Raw genomic sequence first — 20,728 nt, forward strand, 5'->3', positions numbered from 1 at the left:
TTGGAGGATAGCTAATGTAACCCCACTATTTAAGAAGGGTGGTAGAGAGAAAACGGGGAATTATAGACCGGTAAGCCTGACATCGGTAGTGGGGAAAATGCTAGAGTCCATTATAAAAGATGTAATAGCAGAGCACTTGGAAAACAGTGACAGGATTGGACAAAGTCAACATGGATTTACAAAAGGTAAATCATGCTTGACTAATCTACTGGAATTTTTTGAGGATGTAACTGGTAGAATAGATAAGGGAGAACCAGTGGAAGTGGTGTATTTGGACTTTCAGAAGGCTTTCGATAAGGTCCCGCATAAGAGATTAGCGTGCAAAGTTAAAAAACATGGGATTGGGGGTAAGGTACTGTCTTGGATAGAGAACTGGTTGGCAGACAGGAAGCAAAAAGTTGGAATAAACGGGTCTTTTTCTGAATGGCAGGCAGTGACTAGTGGGGTACCGCAGGGCTTGGTGCTAGGACCCCAGCTATTCACAATATATATATATAAATGATCTAGACGAGGGAACTAGATGTAATATCTCCAAGTTTGCAGATGACTCAAAGCTGGGTGGGCATGTGTGCTGTGAGGAGGATGCAGAGAAACTCCAGTATGATTTGGACAGGTTGGGTGATTGGGCAGATGCATAGCAAATGCAGTATAATGTGGATAAAAGCGAGGTTATCCACTTCGGTGGCAAAAACAGGAAGACAGATTATTATCTGAACGGCAATAGATTGGGAAAAGGGGAAGTGCAACGAGATCTGGGTATCCTTGTGCACCAGTCACTGAAGGTAAGCATGCAGGTACAGCAGGCGGTTAAGAAGGCAAATGGTATGTTACATAGAAACATAGAAGATAGGAGCAGGAGTAGGCCATTCGGCCCTTCGAGCCTGCTCCGCCATTCGACGAGATCATGGCTGATCATCCAAACCCTAGCACCCGGTCCCTACACCGACAGCCATCCCACCCAAGACCTATCCCCGTAACCCCACGTATTTAATCCCCCCTAACAATAAGGGCCAATTTTTATTATGGCCAATCAACCTAACCCGCACATCTTTGGACTGTGGGAGGAAACCGGAGCACCCGGAGAAAACCCACGCAAACACGGGGAGAATGTCTGTGTGGAGTTTGCACAGTCACCCGAGGCTGGATTTGAACCCGGGTCCCTGGCGCTGTGAGGCAACAGTGCTAACCACTATGCCACCGTGCTTCATAGCGTGAGGATTTGAGTGCAGGAGCAAGGAAGTCTTGCTGCAATTGTACAGGGCCTTGGTGAGACCACACCTTGAGTATTGTGTGCAGTTTTGGTCACCTTATCTGAGGAAGGATGTTCTTGCCATGGAGAGAGTGCAGCGAAGATTCACCAGACTGATACCTGGGATGGCAGGAATGACATATGAGGAGAGATTAGGTCGATTAGGCTTATATTTGCTAGAGTTTAGAAGAATGAGAGGGGATCTCATTGAAACTTATAAAATTCTAACAGGACTAGACAGACTAGATGCAGGAAGGCTGTTCCCGATGGCAGGGGAGTCCAGAACCAGGGGTCACAGTCTAAGGATAAGGGGTAAGCCATTTAGGACTGAGATCAGGAGGAATTTCTTCACCCAGAGAGTGGTGAACCTGTGGAATTCTCTGCCACACAGGGCAGTTGAGGCCAATTCATTAAATATATTCAAGAAGGAGTTGGATATATTTCTTAAGGCTAAAGGGATCAAGGGATATGGGGAGAAAGCAGGGACAGGGTACTGAATTTGGATGATTATCCATGATCTCATTAAATGGCAGAGCGGGCTCGAGGGGCCGAATGGCCTACTCCTGCTCCTATCTTCTATGTTTCTATGTAAATGGTTTGAGTAAGTGGCATCTATTTTAGTATTTCCTGCCCTCAATGGGTATATTTTCTGACATGCTGTTCTTATATGGACACTTTAACACAGTCGTACTGAATGACATTAATTAGCCTGGCTATTTTAAATGGGTAAATGATTGTGAAAAAAAGTCAGAGGAATTTAGTACAAATGCAACATTGGTCAGAAATGTGTTATGACTGAAGTAAAATTATGTCACTCACTTATTTAAACCTTGGATTAATCTGTGCTTTTAGCAATAAAACAACACTAGCAGTTCTCAACGTTCTCTGAAAAATCTGAAAGGCTTTCAATTTCCCAAATCATATAGATTCTGAACTATTTTATGGTTTACCTCTTCGCTCATTTTTCAAGATTTGATTTCCGATTCTGTGTTTTTTCCATAGTATTACCGATGCCTGGCATATGTTCAAAAAGATATTCTGTAGATCTTACTTTCATTTTATTTAATGTAATTTACTTCTTTTCCATTCTCCCCACCCTGAACTTCAACTGAAAAAATGGTCAGGTTGACAGATGGTTTTATATTGTGGACAATATCCATTCCACTCTGCGGGAATTCTGAACAGAACTGGGCTCATTGCCAAATCCCGCTAGCTAGGCACGCCAGCTCTGCTCTGCACTTAGTCTGAGGGTCCGGTTGAGATCGACAGCTCATCATGTGGAGGGACACTGAATGTAAAAGAGACCCAAGATTTACGAACATACGAATTAGGAGCAGGAGTAGGCCACTCGGCCCTTCAAGCCTGCTCCGCCATTCAATAAGATCATGGCTGATCCAATTACTCCACATTCCCACCTATCCCCGATAACTTTTCACCCCCTTGCTTACCAAGAATCTATCTACTTCTACCTTAAAAATATTCAAAGACTCTGCTTCCACCGCCCTCTGAGGAAGAGTTCCAAAGACTCACAACCCTCTGTCTCCTCATCGGTCTTAAATGGGCGACCCCTTATTTTTAAACAGTGACCCCTGGTTCTAGATTCTCCCACAAGAGGAAACATCCTCTCCACATCCACCCTGTCCAGACCCCTCAGGATCTTATATGTTTCAATCAAGTCACCTCTTACTCTTCTAAACTCCAGCGGATACAAGCCTAGTCTGTCCAACCTTTCCTCATAAGACAACCCGCCCATTCTAGGTATTAGTCTAGTAAACTTTCTCTGAACTGCTTTCAATGCATTTACATCCTTCCTTAAATAAGGAGACCAATACTGTACACAGTACTCCAGATGTGGTCTCACCAATGCCCTGTATAACTGAAGCATAACCTCCCTACTTTTGTATTCAATTCCCCTCGCAATAAACGATAACATTCTATTAGCTTTCCTAATTACTTGCTGTACCTGTATAGTAACCTTTTGCAATTCATGCACTAGGACACCCAGATCCCTCTGCATCTCAGAGCTCTGCAATCTTTCACCATTTAGATAATAGGCATCTTGTTTTATTCTTCCTGCCAAAATGGACAACTTCACATTTTCCCACATTATACTTCATTTGCCAGATCTTTGCCCACTCACTTAACTGATCTATATCCCTTTGTAGCCTCCTTATGTCCTCTTCACAATTTACTTTCCTACCTATCTTTGTGTCATCAGCAAATTTAGCAACCATACCTTCGGTCCCTTCATCCAAGTCATTTATATAAATTGTAAAAAGTTGAGGCCCCAGCACTGATCCCTGTGGCACACCACTCATTACATCTTGCCAATCAGAAAATGACCCATTTATGCCTACTCTCTGTTTCCTGTTAGCTAGCCAATCTTCTATCCATGCCAATATGTTACCCCCTACACCATGAGCTTTTATTTTCCACAATAACCTTTGATGTGGCACCTTATCAAATGCCTTCTGGAAATCTAAGTGCAGTACATCCACCGGTTTTGACTTCTTTACAGATTTAAATGCCATCTATGCTATTTTAAGATGCTGAAGATACAAAAGCAAGTGTGCGTGATTATATTTACAAAATATATTCAGCTCGCTACATGTTGAAAGTCTCTGCTGTCACACTGTAATGCTGGTCCCGTAGTTTTGAAAGATCACTTAGCCCAAGGCTGGGTAACGAGGACCCTGAATACCCCCATCCAATTATACCTGCTGTACCCCTACCCACAAAATAAGTCGATCTTTAGTATAAAAAGAAAAGAAAGATTTGCATTTATATAGCGCTTTTCACAACCTCAGGACGTCCCAAAGCGCTTTACAGCCAATGAAGTACTTATAAAAGTGTAGTCGCTGTTGTAATGTAGGAAAAGCGGCAGCCAATTTGCACACAGCAAGTTCCCACAAACAGCAATTTGATAATGAGCAGATAATCTGTTTTTAGTGATGCTGATTGAAGAATAATATTGGCCAGAACATCAGGGATAACTCCCCTGCTCTTCTTTGAATAGTGCCACGGGATCTTTCAAGTCCACCCGAGAGCGCAGACGGGGTCTTGGTTTAATGTCTCATCCCAAAGATGGCACCTCTGACAGTGCAGCACTCCCTCAGTACTGCCCTGGAGTGTCAGCCTAGATATAAAGCATTACTGAAGTACATGCCAGACCCATGCATTAATGAATGCTCTGACAAATACTACGTGAACAAAATGTACAATAGGGATAAATTTCTGAATCCAGGTTATCAGCAGGGAACCTTGTGGTAAACCACTGTTACCGTTCACTATTGTTACACTGTTGTTATCACTGTTTACACTGTTGTTATCACTACACAAGGTTACCTCTTGCCACGCACGCTGTTATACCTAGGCATACCTCAGCTGACTCCGCCCATGGCTCCGCCTGCTTGCCCAGGTATAAAGGTGACCGCTTGGCTAGTATTCTTCCTTGTTGGAACCGATCACCCACGAGGGTGGGCTCTGTTATTTAGCCAATAAAAACCTATAGTTACTATCTTAACTCGTCGCTTTTCATGGAATGAATTGATAGGTATATCAAACCTCACCCACCCTCCGGACATGCTGGGAAATCACAGGCACACAGCTCACAATTTTCCAGCCATTCATTTTAATGGATGAAAAATATTGGACAGCGCATCCATGAGAAGCATCACTTCCTCACTTTTGACTTCCAACCCTCTTGCGATAAAGGCCAACATTACATTAGCCTTTGTGATTGTTTTGTCTACCTGTCCAATAGCTTTCAGCGACGTGCGCACATGGACACCTAAATCTTTTTGCTCCTATCTAACCATTAAGAAAATGTTCCAATTTATCTTTCTCAGATCCAAAGTTAATGGGCTAGATTTTCGGGGAGCCGTCAGGCGGGGTTTCAGGCGTGTGGGGGGAGAAATCCCGAATTTGGGGGTCCCAACACCATCCCGCCCAAAACCCCGCCCTACGTAAGTTTCAGGGGCGGCGGGTACCCGCCCCGCACTGGGACCCGCCGAAACCAGGCGGGAAGGGATTAGTGCCAATTAACTACCAGTTAACAAGCAGTTTTTAGCCTAATCCCTATTTTGAGGGGTTTCGTGTGGGTTTCCCGACGGCTCCAAACCACGCCAGGTTGAGCAGGCGGGCCATCGGGTTGAAGGAGTTGGAGGGGTCGCGATGTTGGCGCTCAGGTGAGTGATGGGTGCATGAGTGCAAAGGTAAGTGTGTTTGGTGTGTCTAAAGTGTATAAAGAACTTTTACTTACCTGTACTTACCTTAACAGCCTTTCTTCCTGTAGCCGTCAGGAGCGCATCACTCAGCCGGAACTTAAAGCTGAATGGCTGCAATCTGTCAAAAGTGACAGCCTTCAGCTTTGAGTGCCGGTGTGAGTTCTAACTGAGTCTGTGTAGAATGACTCATGTCAGAACTCAGACTGTCAGTGTTTCACAGCTTCAAACAGCTGTCAAACGCTGATATTTCATCTGTCAAGGACTCTTGACAGATGAAATTTCAGTCTGTGACGTCACCTGTTGCTGGGTGGCCCTTAATTGGCCTGCTGAGCGGGCTCAACAAGGTCACTCAAGGGAAAATCGTGCGGATTGGCCGAACGTCGAAGTAGGCGGGTCAAAAACCCGAAAGGGGAAGTCCCGCCTTCTTCCCGACAGGTTCGGCAAAATCTACCCCAATGACTTCACACTTCCCCTTATTGAAGTCCATCTGCCAGTTTTGCCCACTCATTCTGTATATGTCCCTCTGTAACTTCTTGCTTCCATCTACACAACTTTTTGTGCCTTTGGGTACTTTTGTACAATGCCCCTTTTCCCATTTGTTCTATTTCCATATTATTACCTAATCTATGCTATCCTATTTTTCCTAATAATTTCCTTCTAAAACAAAATGAAGAGCCTGATTTTAACTCTGGGTGGAAGGGTGGTGAGGCGAGTTAGAAACTCACCCGCTGCTGCAACAAGAGCAACTTGCATTTATATAGTGCCTTTAACGTAGTAAAATGCCCCAAGGCACGTCACTGGAACGTTATCAAATAAAATTTGACACTGAGCCACATAAGGGGATATTAAGGCAGATGACCAAAAGCTTGGTCAAAAAGGTAGGTTTTAAGGAGCATCTTAAAAGAGGAAAGAGAGGCAGAGAGGTTTAGGGAGGGAATTCCAGAGCTTAGGGCCTCAACAGCTGAAGGCACGGCCGCCAATGGTGTAGCAATTAAAATCAGGGATGTGCAAGAGGCCAGAATTGGAGGAGTGCAGATATCTGAGGGTTGTACGGCTGGAAGAGGCTCCAGAGATAGGGAGGGGCAGGGCCATGGAGGGATTTGAAAACAAGGATGAGAATTTTAAAAATCGAGGCGCTGCTTAACCGGGAGCCAATGTAGGCCAGCGAGCACAGGGGTGATGGGTGAACGGGGCTTGGTGCGAGTTTAAATACGCAGAAAACAGGCCCAGGCTATTTTAACTCCCAGGCCTCATTAACATGTTGCCTGTCCACTTCCCTTCAGTTCCATAAACTGAAATCAAGAATTTGTCTTGACTACCTTTGGAACAGAACATTCTGTGATTCATCATCACTTAAACTGTGTCAGTGCAGCCAACTATCAAGTACAACAATAAACTCTTAGGAGAAAGAAAACAAATTTTACCGGTGGGAAATCCGTGACATATGCCTCGCACATAATAATTTCTTTCGGTTTCTTCACAATCCATGTGTAAATTATCATGACATTCGAGAACTCAGCAGCAAAACCAAGTTGAATTTGGACACCACAATCGAACTCGAGCCACATACTTTCAGGTAGCTCTGAAAACACACGAATATCAGATGACAGTTAATGGCTCGTAGACAGCACATCAGCTTTTCAATTTACTTATCCCAAAAGTACATGAGATTGTAAGTAATGTATGTGAAAATATGAAAACAAAATGGGGAGGAAGGACCATCAGGCTCACGAAACCCACCGCACCCAGAGAGCAGTGCTACCTTGGACACCATTAGCCGAACCCTTAACCATGTTCTCTCCTGGGAGAAACAAAAAAAAAGAAAAAAGCCACGGCAATTCAAGAAAAGCTCTGGGAAATTCCTCTCCAACTCTTAAGCAATCAAACAAATGTCCAGGACACTGTCAAAGCCCATTATATTCCTCATAATCACAGCTAACTAACATTATATGATTTGTCCCTTGTCAAGTTTCCTTTTAAAAGGGTTCCAGCAACTGCTTTTCCATCGCAGTTTTTGGCAGTTTGTTCCAAAGGGCGATGACGATTTGCAAAACAGAAATCTAATCCAACTATTTCCCTTTGGAATTTATATGCTGGATCTCCAGTCCTACAGCAGCAACAGCAACTACTTGCATTTATATAGCACTTTTAATGTAATAAAACATCCCAAGGCGCTTCGCAGGAGATCCAAGGACAGGTGACCAAAAAAGCTTGTTCAAAGACGCAGGTTTTAAGGAGCGTCTTAAAGGAGGAGAGAGAGATAGAGAGGTGGAGAGGTTTAGGGAGTGAATTCTAGAACTCTGGGCCAAGGCAGCTGAAGGCATGGTCGCCAATAGTGTAGTGATAAAAATCAGGGATGCACAAGAGGCCAGAATTGGAGGAGCGCCGAGATTTTGGAGGGTTGTAGGGCTGGAGGCGGTTACAGAGATAGGGAGGGGCGAGGCCATGTAGAGATTTAAAAACCAGGATGAGAATTTTAAAACTGAGGCATTGCCGGACTGGGACCCAATGTAGGTCAGCAAGCACAGGGGTGATGGATGAACGGGATTTGGTGCGAGTTAGTATACAGGCAACAGAGTAACACTATACATTTTTTTATTTGTTCCTGGGATGTGGGCGACGCTGGCAAAGCCAGCATTTAATGCCCATCCCTAATTGCCCTTGAAAAGGTGGTGATGAGCCGCCTTCTTGAACCTCTGCAGTCCACGTGGTGAAAGTACTCCCATAGTGCTGTTAGGGAGGGACTTCCAGGATTTTGACCCAGCAACATCAGGTTGGTGTGTAACTTGGAGCTGTTGGAGTTTCCATGCACCTGCTGCCCTTGTCCTTCTAGGTGGTAGAGGTCGCAGGTTTGGGAGGTGCTGTCGAAGAAGCCTTGGCAAGTTGTTGCAGTGCATTTTGTAGATGGTACACACTGCAGCCACGGTACGTCGAGAGTGAATGTGGTGGTGGATGGCGTGCTAATCAAGCGGGCTGCTATGTCTTGGATGGTGTCGAGCTTCTTGAATGTTGTTGGAGCTGCACTCATCCAAGCAAGTGGAGAGTATTCCATCACACTCCTGACTTGTGCCTTGTAGATGGTGGAAAGGCTTTGGGGAGTCAGGAGACACTCGCCGCAGAATACCCAGCTCTTGTAGCCGCAGTATTTATGTGGCTGGTCCAGTTAAGTTTCTGGTCAATAGTGACCCCCCAGGATGTTGGTGGTGGGGGATTCGGCAATGGTAATGCCATTGAATGTCAGGAGGTGATGATTAGACTCTCTTGGAGGTAGTCATTGCCTGGCACTTGTGTGGTGCGAATGTTACTTGCCACTTATCAGTCCAAGCCTGAATGTCATCTAATGACCTATCTAACCAGTCCAAATCCAATCTCGTCATAATTTTAAAACCTCATTTCTTCCAAGCCAACATTTTTCCAAAGTAATTAATCCACTCTCATGGGGCCCGTCCTCACAACTCAAAGATTAGGTGTTATCCTCTGAACCTTCTCCAGAACCTCAATATTATTCATCATATACACAGAGACCAAAACTGAACACAACACTTCAATGACAAACATACAAGAACCTTATATAGTCTAAGTACAGTACTCTTCGCTTTGTACTCAATGCAATACTCAATTTCCTTTCCCTACAACCATCACACACAGCTTGTGCACCTTCAACAAACTATTAACTATTACCCTCTTTTTCCATTAACTTAACGAATACAGCTGGATGGTATAAATATGCCTGGAGTTTGTTAACCTCAAGTACATAACACTGCAACTTGTCCGCTTTAAATGCCATTTATTGCATATGGGCCCATTCACTTGTCTAAATAATCTGCTATCTGAAGTATACGACAGCAACAGAATTATTTTCATCCACCATTCTAGTATAGTAACTTCTACACGGAATTCAAATCAGGTTAGTGAGATGGGACCAAAATTAACAAATGTCATGCTGGGAATCCTTAATAACTACTGAACGTCCAAGTATTAACTACTGAACGTCGCCTCCAGTCCAGATCCAGTGTCGTCCCATCCTCTGTCATTGAATTACAGTATGCAGACGATGCTTGCGTCTGCGCTCACTCGGAGGTCGAACTCCAAACCATCGTAAACACCTTCACCGAAGCATACGAGAGCATGGGCCTTACACTAAACATCCGTAAGACAAAGGTCCTCTACCAACCTGCCCCCGCCACACAGTGCTGCCCCCCGATTATCAAAATCCACGACAAGGCCTTGGACAACGTGGACCACTTTCCATACCTCGGGAGCCTACTGTCAACAAGGGCAGACATCGACGACAAAGTCCAACACCACCTTCAGTGTGCCAGTGCAGCCTGCAGCCTTCGGTCACCTGAGGAAGAGTGTGTTTGAAGACCAGGACCTCAAACCCGGCACTAAGCTCATGGTCTACAGGGCAGCAGTGATACCTGCCCTGCTGTATGCCTCAGAGACATGGACCATGTACAGCAGGCACCTCAAAGCACTGGAGAGGTACCACCAATGCTGCATCCGCAAGATCCTGCAAATCCATTGGCAGGATAGGCGCACCAACATCAGTGTTCTCGCTCAGGCCAACATCCCCAGCATTGAAGCTCTGACCACGCTCAATCAGCTCCGATGGACGGGTCACACTGTCCGCATGCCCGATACGAGATTCCCAAAACAAGCGCTCTATTCGGTGCTCCGACACGGCAAGAGAGCCCCAGGTGGGCAGAGGAAACGCTTCAAGGACACCCTCAAAGCCTCCTTGAAAAAGTGTAACATCCCCACCGACACTTGGGAGTCCCTGGCCCAAGACCGCACAAAGTGGTGGAGAAGCATCCGGGAAGGCGCCGAACATCTCGAGTCTTTTCGCCAGGAGCAAGCGGAAGCCAAGCGCAGGCAGCGCAAGGAGCGCACATCAACCCAAGCACCCCACCCACCCACCCCTTCAACCACCGTCTGCCCCATCTGTGACAGAGACTGTAGGTCCCGCATTGGACTCATCAGTCACCTGCGAACTCATTTTTAATGTGGAAGCAAGTCATCCTCGGTCCCAAGGGACTGCCTAAGAAGAAGTGATCATAAATCATAGCTCATATAATACTTTCCAACAGCGTTCCTCTAACCAGCAACAAACTCACAGGCCTATAAATATGAGGATCTGATTTCTGACTCTTATTGAATAATGAGACAACATAAGCCATCCTCCAGTCTACAGAAATCAATCCAGAACTTAATCAGCTATTAAATATATGAGCCAGCAGCTCACATACATTTCCTTTAACACCCCGTGTAAAATGGAATTGGGTCCAGCAGTATTATCAACTTTTAGCTCATTAATGTTAGCTAAAATTTCTACAGTTGCTTCGTTCAAAGCAATATTAGCAATACTCTTTTATTAGGACACATAAAATATCATTGTTTCCATTTTTTCTTGGTACACTTCCACTCTTGTGTGCATACAGGGAAAAATAGAAAAAAATTCACAAAAGGAATAATGGGGGAAAGAGTGATCATGATCTGGAAGCTAAGCAATATATCTACAAGTGACTTTAGCAATTCCCTAGATTTGCGGGTAGGGCGGGGTAGAAATTGGTACACATTGTGCCCATTTTTCTATCTGCGCAGGCGTTCGTCAGGCCTAAGTAAGTTTTTTTTTAAACTATTTAAAAAACCAACTTTCCTGTGCAGCCACAAGGGCCAGGAGTGCTCCCCTGAATCCACATGTGTCACGATCGACTATCCCCCCCCCCCATCACCCACAGTAGTCCGCTCCAACCTCCCTATGGGCCGCTGCTGGCGAGGCAAGTGGCCGAGTGCAGCTTCCACAGTGCTAAGTCGGGCCCGGATGAAATTCGACCCCGAACTGAGAAGCATTGCTGGAGGAATGTAAAGCATTTTCACAATCCATCTTAACCCCAACTCCAATAGTAGAAAACATTCCCAGCTTTAGCACTGCCATTCTTGCATCAACAAGAGGCAAAATCGATTAAATTGACTTTTACAAAAATCAACAATAAAGAGCCGACTGCAGAGCTGTATCTGCATACACCTTCAGTCGAGCTCTTTAGTTGATGATATTTGGGGTACGTTTTACAAATTAACATTCGCAGTGCAGCATTTGTGCGGCAGGAGTGCATGTTGGGAATTTAGCTGCGAAGGTTAGTTGTGCCTCACGTGATTTTCCATCCAGAAAAATTAATGGGAGGAAAATCATGCGAGGCTCACCCTGCACCCGAATACTTGACGTGCACTCTTGCCACACAAAGCTCTGGGAGAGCTGATTTGTGAAATCGAAACCACCGCACTGCCCCCCGCAATCACTGATGCAGATTGTCAGCATTCCTCCACCGGCTCAGGTTCCATGTTTATTGCATACTTGAAATCACTGGACAACAACTAGAGCGGCCACAGGCCAAGCCCGAACTACCCTGAGCCCCTGCCAGATAGGAGGAATACTTTACCGTGAGCCTTTGCCCACTGCAGGTTTCGTGCCAGAGATTCAGCGGAGCAGCCCGATGAATGGATCGGGTCGGTCAAGGCTCTCTTCTCACACAGGCTGCTGCGAATCTCCAGAGCTTGCTTCCCTTTAGTGAGGTCGCATTTTCCCATATCTGCAATTAAAAGATCAGTGTTACGTTAAATAAACTGCCAACACTAAAAAAAAATCTATAATAAAATCTTAAAATGCTGGAAATAAGCAGCAGACCTGCCAGCATCTAAAAAGATAAAAGTTACCATTTTGGGTAGAAACCTCTCATTTGAACTAGAAAAAAGGAGGTAGGCGAGTTTAATAATTAAAAAATAATCAACAATCTTCAAATAAGCTCCACTTCACAGTTTTAAACCTATTATTTTTCGAAAGGTCCTGTTTGTTTCATCACCTTTAGGAAGCTGTTGCTACTGTCATTTTAAAATAGGGTCGGTATTTTAAACGCTACCAGCTGAAGCTTCAAGTCCAATAAGTTTTCTCTATTTATTTCAGCCTCACTCTGCTGAAATGAAGACACGTCACACCATCGCAAAATGTAACTCCTTTGCCAGGACCGCATAATAGTGGAACTTGGGGTCATATTTGACCCTGAAATGAACTTCCCACCACATATCCGCGCCATAACAAAGACCACCTATTTCCACCTCATCGCGTGTCTCCGCCCCTGCCTCAGCTCACCCGCTGCGGAAACCCTCATCCATGCCTTTGTTACCTGTAGACTTGACTATTCCAACGCACTCCTGGCTGGCCTCCCACATTCCACCCTATGTAAACTTGAGGTCATCCAAAACTCGGCTGCCCGTGTCCTAACTCGCACCAAGTCCCATTCACCCATCGCCCCTGAGCTCGCTGACCTACATTGGCTCCTGGTTAAGCAATGCCTCGATTCAAAATTCTCATCCTTGTTTTCAAATCCCTCCATGGCCTCGCCCCTCCCTAGCTCTGTCCCTCCAGCCCCACAAACCATTCCCCCCCCGCCCTGGCGATATCTGCGCTCCTCTAATTCTGGCCTCTTCAGCATCCCTGATTTTAATCACTCCACCTTTGGTGGTCATGCCTTCAGCTGCCTAGGCCCCAAGCTCTAGAATTCCCTCCCTAAACCTCTCCGCCGCTCTACCTCTCTTTCCTCCTTTAAAAAGCTCCTAAAAACCTGGTCATCTGCCTTATGTGGCTCAGTGTCAAATTTTGTTTTATAACACTCCTGTGAAGTGCCTTGTGACGTTTTACTATGTTAAAGGTGCTATATAAATACAAGCTGTTGTTGTTGTAGTTGAATGTCTTCCCTCTCTCCTACAATCTAAACTTGGTGTCATCTAATCACAACTTCCTCACTCACTTACAGTAGCCACCGAGATCTGGGGTGGGGAAATTCTACTCTTCGAGGCAGGACTTCCACCCAACCCTCCATATCCACCTCTGCCCCAATCCACGTTCCTGGGAAAGTGCTCAGTGCTGCGGCGGAAGCACAGACTACTCTCATGCAGTCTCAGTGTGATGCCACCCAAGCTCAGATTGCTGCTATTGTGGCTGGGTTTACCATGGTCGACCGAGGCTTGCAGGATGTTATAGCAGGCCAGCAATCTGTGCTCCAACAGATTGCTAGGGCTGGCAGTGGGTCAGTGGAGCAGGATCCTGCTGTCCTCTCAGCACAACAGCATTCCTGTTCCCACCACTGCCACTCCGCCATAGCCCTTATCCAGCCAGCCCAGACTGCTGTTGCCCATGCCGAGGTGGTGCAGTCTACAAACGGGCCTTCTAGGAGCAGAGCTGCTCGATGTTGCCCTGTCAAGGCCATCTGAAGTCTCCCCATGGAAACTCAGCAGCCTTCCACCAGCCTGCTGCAGCTACTGGGGGAGCACTTCACAGGAGCAGATGATCAGGAAAAGGAACACGAATGACAGGCACTAAAGGATTGCACAAGGGTGATTAGTTCATATTGTATGTGTAAACTGATTTTTGATAAATTTATTTATTTGTTTGGAATCCTTTGTGGTGTCCCTCATTTCAGCTTTGTGTGCAGGAGGACGCTGTGATGTTCCGTGACAGAGGGATGGTATGATGGGGAAGTGGCGAGCAATGGAGATCTGGGGTTTCATTCACTGGAATCTGAGTCTGATGCAGCGTTCATGGACAGCCCGTCCGGAAGGGGAATTGGCTGCCTGCCTCCTCCCTTCCTCTTACATCTCCTCCTTCTCTCCCTCCTCCTCCTCCTGAGGCGGTCCCACTATCCCTCGTGGCAAGGGCTGCGCCCTCAAGTTGTGAAGCATGCAGCAGACCACCACGAAATGGGACACCCGCTCTGCAAGTACTGGAGGGCTCCTCCCAAGCAGTCAAGGCAGCGGAACCGTTGCTTCAGTAGCCAGATTGTCAGCGCGATGATGTTCCTAGTGGAAGCATGGCTCTCATTATTTGAGTACTGGGCATGAGTTACACCTCCACAGAGCCGGGACCAATATTCTCACAGGGAGGTTTGCTAGTGCTGTTGGGGAGGTTTTAAACTAGCTTGGCAGGGGGTTGGGCACCAGCATAGAGGTAGAAAAGAGGGTTAAGGTGCATAAAAGAGTGAGTGTGTTGGATAGAGCTAGAGAAGAAAGTAGTACTAGAGGCAGAATTGTACCACATTAGATATGAGCAGACTAAGAAAGACTACGAAAAATTCAAAAATGGGTTTAGAATGCATGTACATAAACACACAAAGTGTGGTGAATAAGGCTGGTGAGCTACAAGCATAATTAGCCATGTGGCAATATGATGTTGTGGCAATAATGGAAACATGGCTTAAAAACGGTGTGGACTGGGCACTTAATATTCAAGGGTACAAAGTGTTCAGAAAAGATAGGGAAGGAATAAAGGGAGATGGGTGGCAGCGCTGATTAAGGAAGACATTGATTAGTGTTGGAAAGGGAGGATGTTCTTGAGGGGACAAGGGCAGAATCCATTTGGTTAGAGTTGAGGAGCAAAAAGGGTATGATCACGCTATTAGGGGTATTCTATAGGCCTCCAAATAGTAAGAGGGAGGTAGAGGAGCAAATCTGCAGGGAAATCGCAGAGATATGCAAGAGCTATAGAGTGGTGATATTGGGGGACTTTAATTACCCAAATACCGATTGGGATAATGCTAGGGTAAAGGGAAAGGAGGGGGAGGAATTTCTGAAATGTGTTCAGGAGAATTTCCTTGACCAATATGTTCTTGGCCTAACTAGGAAGGAGGCGGACCAGGTCGACCAAGTGTCTATGGGAGAACACTTGCGTAAGAGTGATCATCGTATCATAAGATTTAGATTAGCAATGGAGAGGAGCAAGGAACAATCTAGAGTGGAACTTCTAAACTGGAATAGGGCCGACTTCAATGGGATGCAAAAGGATCTAGCCAGGGTAAAATGGAACCAAAGACTGACAGGAAAAACTGTAATGGAACAATGGGTGATCTTTAAGGAGGAGATATTCCAAGTACAGGCTAGGTACATTCCAACAAGAAGGAAGGGTAAGGGATGACGAGGGAGATAGAGAAGATGATGAAACAAAAAAACGAGGGTGTATGATGCATGTCAGGTGAATTCTTCAAGGGAGAACCAGACCAAATACAATAAGTTGAGAGGGGATGTGAAAATGAAAATAAGATTGGCAAAAAGAGAATATGAGAGTAGAATTGCAGTTAGCATAAAAGGGAACCCAAAAATCTTCTACTGGCTTGTAAACAGTAAGTGGGTAGTAAGAGGCGGGGTGAAGCCTATTAACGACAAAGAAGGCATTATATGCTTAGAGGCGCAGGGCAAGGCTAGAATACTCAATGAGTACTTTGTATCAGTGTTTACTAAGGAGGTAGATGCTGACAAAATATCGGTAGCAGAGGAAAAGGTAGAAGCAATGGAAGGGGTGAAAATTGATAGACAGGATGCACTAGAAAGGCTGGGTATGCTTAGAGTGGATAAGTTGCCTGGTCCAGATGGCTTGCATCCTAGATTGCTAAGGAATTGGGGGAGGAGATAGCGGAAGGGCTTGCCACAATTTTCCAATCTTCCCTAGATACGGGGAGGTGCTTGAGGATTGGAAAGTGGCAAATGTGACACCATTGTTCAAGGAAGGGCGCAAGGGCAATCCTAGTAACTACAAGCCAGTCAGTTTAACAACAGTGGTGGGTACATAAGAAATAGGAGTAGGAGCAGGTCATTCGGCCCCTCAAGCCTGCTCCGCCATTTGATGAGATCATGGCTGATCTGATTTTGGCCTCAACGCCACTTTCCTGCCTGTTCCCCATAACCCTTCACTCCCGTTGCTCAAAAATCTGTCAATCTCAGCCTTGAATATAGTCAATGACTCAGCTTTCCAAAGATTCACAACCCTCAGAAGAAATTCCTCCTCATCTCTGTCTTAAATGGGCGAGCCCTTATTCTGAGACTATGCCCCCTCGTTCTAGATTCCCCCACGAGGGAAATCATCCTCTCAGCATCTACCCTGTCCAACCCCTTCAGAATCTTATGTGTTTCAATAAGATCTCCTCTCATTCTTCTAAACTCCAATGAGTATAGGCCCAACCTGCTCAACCTTTCCTCATAAGACAACTCTTCCATCCCAGGAATCAACCTAATGAACCTTCTCTGAACTGCCTCCAATGCAAGTATATCCCTCCTTAAATAAGGGGACCAAAACTGTACGCAGTACTCTAGGTGTGGTCTCACCAGCGCCCTGTACAGTTGCAGCAAGACTTCCCTACTTTTATACTCCATCCCCCTTGAAATAAAGGCCAACATTCCATCTGCCTTTCTAATTACTTGCTGCGCCTGCATGCTAACTTATTGTGTTTCATGTACGATCACCCAAATCCCTCTGTACCGCCGCATTCTGTAGACTTTCTCTATTTAAATAATATTTTTCTTTTCTATTGTTCCTACCAAAGTGGATAACTTCACATTTTCCCACATTATACTCCATTTGCCAAATTCTTGCCCACTCACTTAAACTATCTATATCCCTTTGTAGTCTCTTTGGGGTTGATTTTCAGTGTGCCGTGAGGCGGGCTTTTAGGCGTGCGGGGGGCTAAAATCCCGAGTTCGGGGGTCCTGACATCATCCCGCCCAAAACCCACCTCCATGTAAGTTTCAAAGGAGGCGGGTACCCGCCCCGCACTGGGGCCCGCCGACCCGAGGCGGGAAGGGATTAGTGCCAATTAACTGCCTGTTAACAGGTAGTTAACAGGCAGTTTTTAGCCTAATCCCTATTTTGAAGGTTGTCCCGTGGGATTCCCGACGGCTCCAAACCACGCCAGGTTAGAGGAGTTGGGCCGTCGGGTTGAAGGACTTGGAGGGGTCGAGATGTCGGTGTTCAGGTGAGTGATGGGTGCAGGAGTGCAAAGGTAAGTGTGTTTGGTGTGTCTAAAGTGTGTAAAGAAGTTTAAATTACCTGTACTTACCTTAACAGCCTTCCTTCCTCTAGGCTTCGGGAGTCTATCATTCAGCCGGCACAGAAAGCAGAATGGCTGCGATCTGTCAAAAATGGCAGCCTGCAGCTTTCAGTGCCGGCGAGATTTCTAACTGAGTCTGCGTAGAAGGACTCCGGTTAGAAGTCAGACTGTCAGTGTTTGACAGCTTCAAGCAGCTGTGAAACACTGATATTTCATCTGTCAACACGTCTTGACAGATAAAATTTCAGTCTGTGACATCACCTGTTGCCGGGTGGCCCTTAATTGGCCTGCTGAGCCCACTGGGCGGGCTCAACAAGGTCAATCAAGTTAATATCGTGTGGATTGGCCGCATCGCGATGGAGGCGGGACTACAACCCGAAAGTTGTAGTCCCGCCTCCTTCCCGACTTCTGAATGAAAATCCAGCCCTTTATGTCCTCCTCACAACTTGCTTTCCCACCTATCTTTGTATCGTCTGCAAATTTGGCTACAATACACTCACTTCCTTCATCCAAGTCATTAATATAGATTGAAAATAGTTTGGGCCCCAGCATTGATCCCTGTGGCACCCCACAGTTTGCCAATCTGAAAATGACCCATTTATCCCAACTCTGTTTTCTGTTAGTCAATCCTCTATCCAATCTAATATATTACCCCCAACACCATGAGCTCTTATCTTATGCAGTAACCTTTTATGTGGCCCCTTGTCAAATGCCTTTTGGAAATCCAAATACACTACATCTACTGGTTTCCCTTTATCCACCCTGCTCGTTACCTCCTCAAAGAACTCTAATAGATTTATCAAACACTATTTCCCTTTCACAAAACCATGTTGACTCTGTTTGATTGTATTATGATTTTCTGAATGCCCTGCTACTACTTCCTAATAATGGATTCAAGCATTTTGCCAATGACAGATGTTAGGCTAACTGGCCTATAGTTTCCTGCTTTCTGTCTCTCTCCATTTGCGGTTTTCCAATCCGCTGGAACTTTTACAGAATCAAGGGAATTTTGGAAGATTATAACCAATACATCCACTATCTCTGTAGCCACTTCTTTTAAGACCTCAGGATGCAGGCCATCAGGTCCAGGGGACTTGTCAGCCTTTAGACCCATAAGTTTGCCTTGCACTTCTTCTCTAGTGATAGTGATTGTTTAAGTTCCTCCCTCCCTTTTACCCTTGATTTTCTACTAATACTGGGATGTTTTAGTGTCCTCTACTGTGAAGAGAGACACAAAATATTTGTTCAACGTCTCTGCCATTTCCTTGTTTCCCATTATTATTTCCCCAGTCTCGTCCTCTAAGGGACCAACGTTTACTTTAGCTACTCTCTTCCTTTTTATATATTTGTAGAGGCTCTTACTGTCAGTTTTTATATTTCTTGCTAGATTTAGAAACAATAAACAAGTAAAAAATTAACAGGCACTTGGAGAGGTTTAAGCTAATTAAGGAGAGCCAAAAAGGATTTGTAAAAGGCAGATCGTGTTTGATTAATCTAATTGAATTTTTTGATGAAGTAACAGGGATGATTGATGAAGGGAATGCAATGGATGTTGTCTACATGGATTTTAGGAAGGTGTTTGTCAAAGTACCACATAGAAGGCTGGTTAACAAAATTGAGGCTCATGGAATAGGTGGGTCAATGGCAGCTTGGATAAGGAATTGGCTTAAGGATAGAAAATAGCGAGTTGTAGTAAATGGCTGTTTTTCCAGACTGGAGGATGGTAGACAGTGGTGTTTCCCAAGGGTCAGTGCTGGGGCCACTGCTTTTTTTGATATATGTAAATGACTTGGATATTGGAATACAAAGTAGAATTGCTAAATTTGTCGATGACACCAAACTTGGGGGTGTGGAAAACAGTGAGGATGATACCAATCGACTGCAACAGGACATAGAAAGGCTAGCAGAATGGGCAGATGGAATTTAATACAAAGAAGTGTGAGGTGATGCAGAAGGAACAGGGAGAGGCAATATATACTTAATGGCACAGTTATAAAATGTGTGCAGGGACAGAGGGACCTGGGAGTTAATGTGCATAGGTCCCTGGAGGTTGCAGGACAGAGAGAGTGGTTAACAAAGCATATGGGATCTTGGGTTTCATAAATAGAGGTAGAGTACAAAAGTAGAGAAGTTATTCTTAACTTTTACAAAGCACTGGTTAGGTCACAACTGGAGTATTGCTTCCAGTTCTGGTCATCACACTTTAGGAAGGATGTGAAGGCCCTTGAGAGGGTGCAGAGGATATTTACTAGAATGGTTCCGGGGATGGGGGATTTTAGCTACAAGGACCGGTTGGAGAAGCTGGATTTGTTTTCATTAATGCAAAGGAGGTTGAGAGTGATTTGATAGAGGTGTACAAGATTATGACGGGTTTGGATAGGCTGTTCCCACTAGTTGATGGTACAAGGACTAGGAGACACAGATTTAAGGTTTTGGACAAGAGATACAGGAGGGATGTGAGGAAAAACTTTTTTACGCAGCGAGTGGCGAGGACCTGGAACTCGCTGCCGACGGAAGTGGTAGAATCGGAGACACTCAACGTTTTCAAGGGGAGACTGGATTGGCACTTGAGGGAAATAAACTTGCAGGGCTACGGGGATAGAGCGGGGGAATGGGACTGACTGGATTGCGCTATGGTGAGCCATATCCCAAAGCTCTCCGAAAAAGGGGACTCCTCGATCCACTTCAGGGAAGTAGAGCAGGCAGCCAGCGTCAACGACTGCGATGGTGCTGAGCAGGCCAAAATGCTGCTATTCTCCCTGGAGAGTAGGCTCCTCCAGTCCCCCTCTGATGAGTGTAAGAGGGGGCAGAGCGGGTATGAGGAGCTCAGGGATGAAGTTCTGGAGGCCATGGGGCTGAATGAGGGAAGTCCTTTCTCCCGTGTGGAGAAGACGGTCCAGCTCACAGGGGAAACCCTGCAGGCTTTCGCGGACAGGTTATGGCCGGTTTATAGGAGCGCCTGTCCTGGGGCGCCTAACTGGGCATTCCTGAACCAGGGTCAGCTGGCCCATTGGCTCCGTTGCCTGGTGGCAAACAGCTTGCCACAGGTCCGGGCCAAGGCGGAAGTCTGGTTCGACCCCAAGAATCCCCAGACCACCGAACTTACGGTGATCAGACAGTTGACCCTAGACTATAAGAACGGTAGTGGAACCGATGCCCACCCACCTAAGGGGAAGGTGCATAAGGTAAAACCCGAACAGGGTAGGAAAGAGTGGCATCAGGAAGGGAATAACCCTTCCAGCACGAAGATGAATTGCTACGGGTGTGGGAAGGATGGACACTGGAGGGAGGAGTGCAAAAACCCGTGGAAAGATAACAAGGGAAAGAATTCCACAGCCCCAGCCCAAAAGGCAGAGGCAGGAATCCCTCCCGCCGCGGTCGAG

The 20,728-nt window shown here is 45.8% G+C and overlaps 1 protein-coding gene across 2 annotated transcripts in view; it reads right to left on the reverse strand.

The window, feature by feature from the left end:
* The window catches only part of malt1 (MALT paracaspase 1), a 139,458-nt gene that overhangs the window by 20,578 nt on the left and 98,152 nt on the right, over positions 1-20,728 (reverse strand). For both annotated transcript variants that reach the window (XM_085974308.1, XM_085974313.1), the window contains exons 14-15: positions 11,916-12,065; positions 6,900-7,057 (exon numbers count right to left, since the gene is read on the reverse strand). In XM_085974308.1, coding sequence (XP_085830434.1) covers positions 6,900-7,057; positions 11,916-12,065 — 308 coding nt within the window. The remainder of the gene's footprint in view (positions 1-6,899; positions 7,058-11,915; positions 12,066-20,728) is intronic.

This window comes from Somniosus microcephalus, chromosome 2 (genome assembly GCF_052327205.1).
Source record: "Somniosus microcephalus isolate GS21.2 chromosome 2, FLI_Smic_1.0, whole genome shotgun sequence".
NCBI lineage: Eukaryota > Metazoa > Chordata > Chondrichthyes > Squaliformes > Somniosidae > Somniosus > Somniosus microcephalus.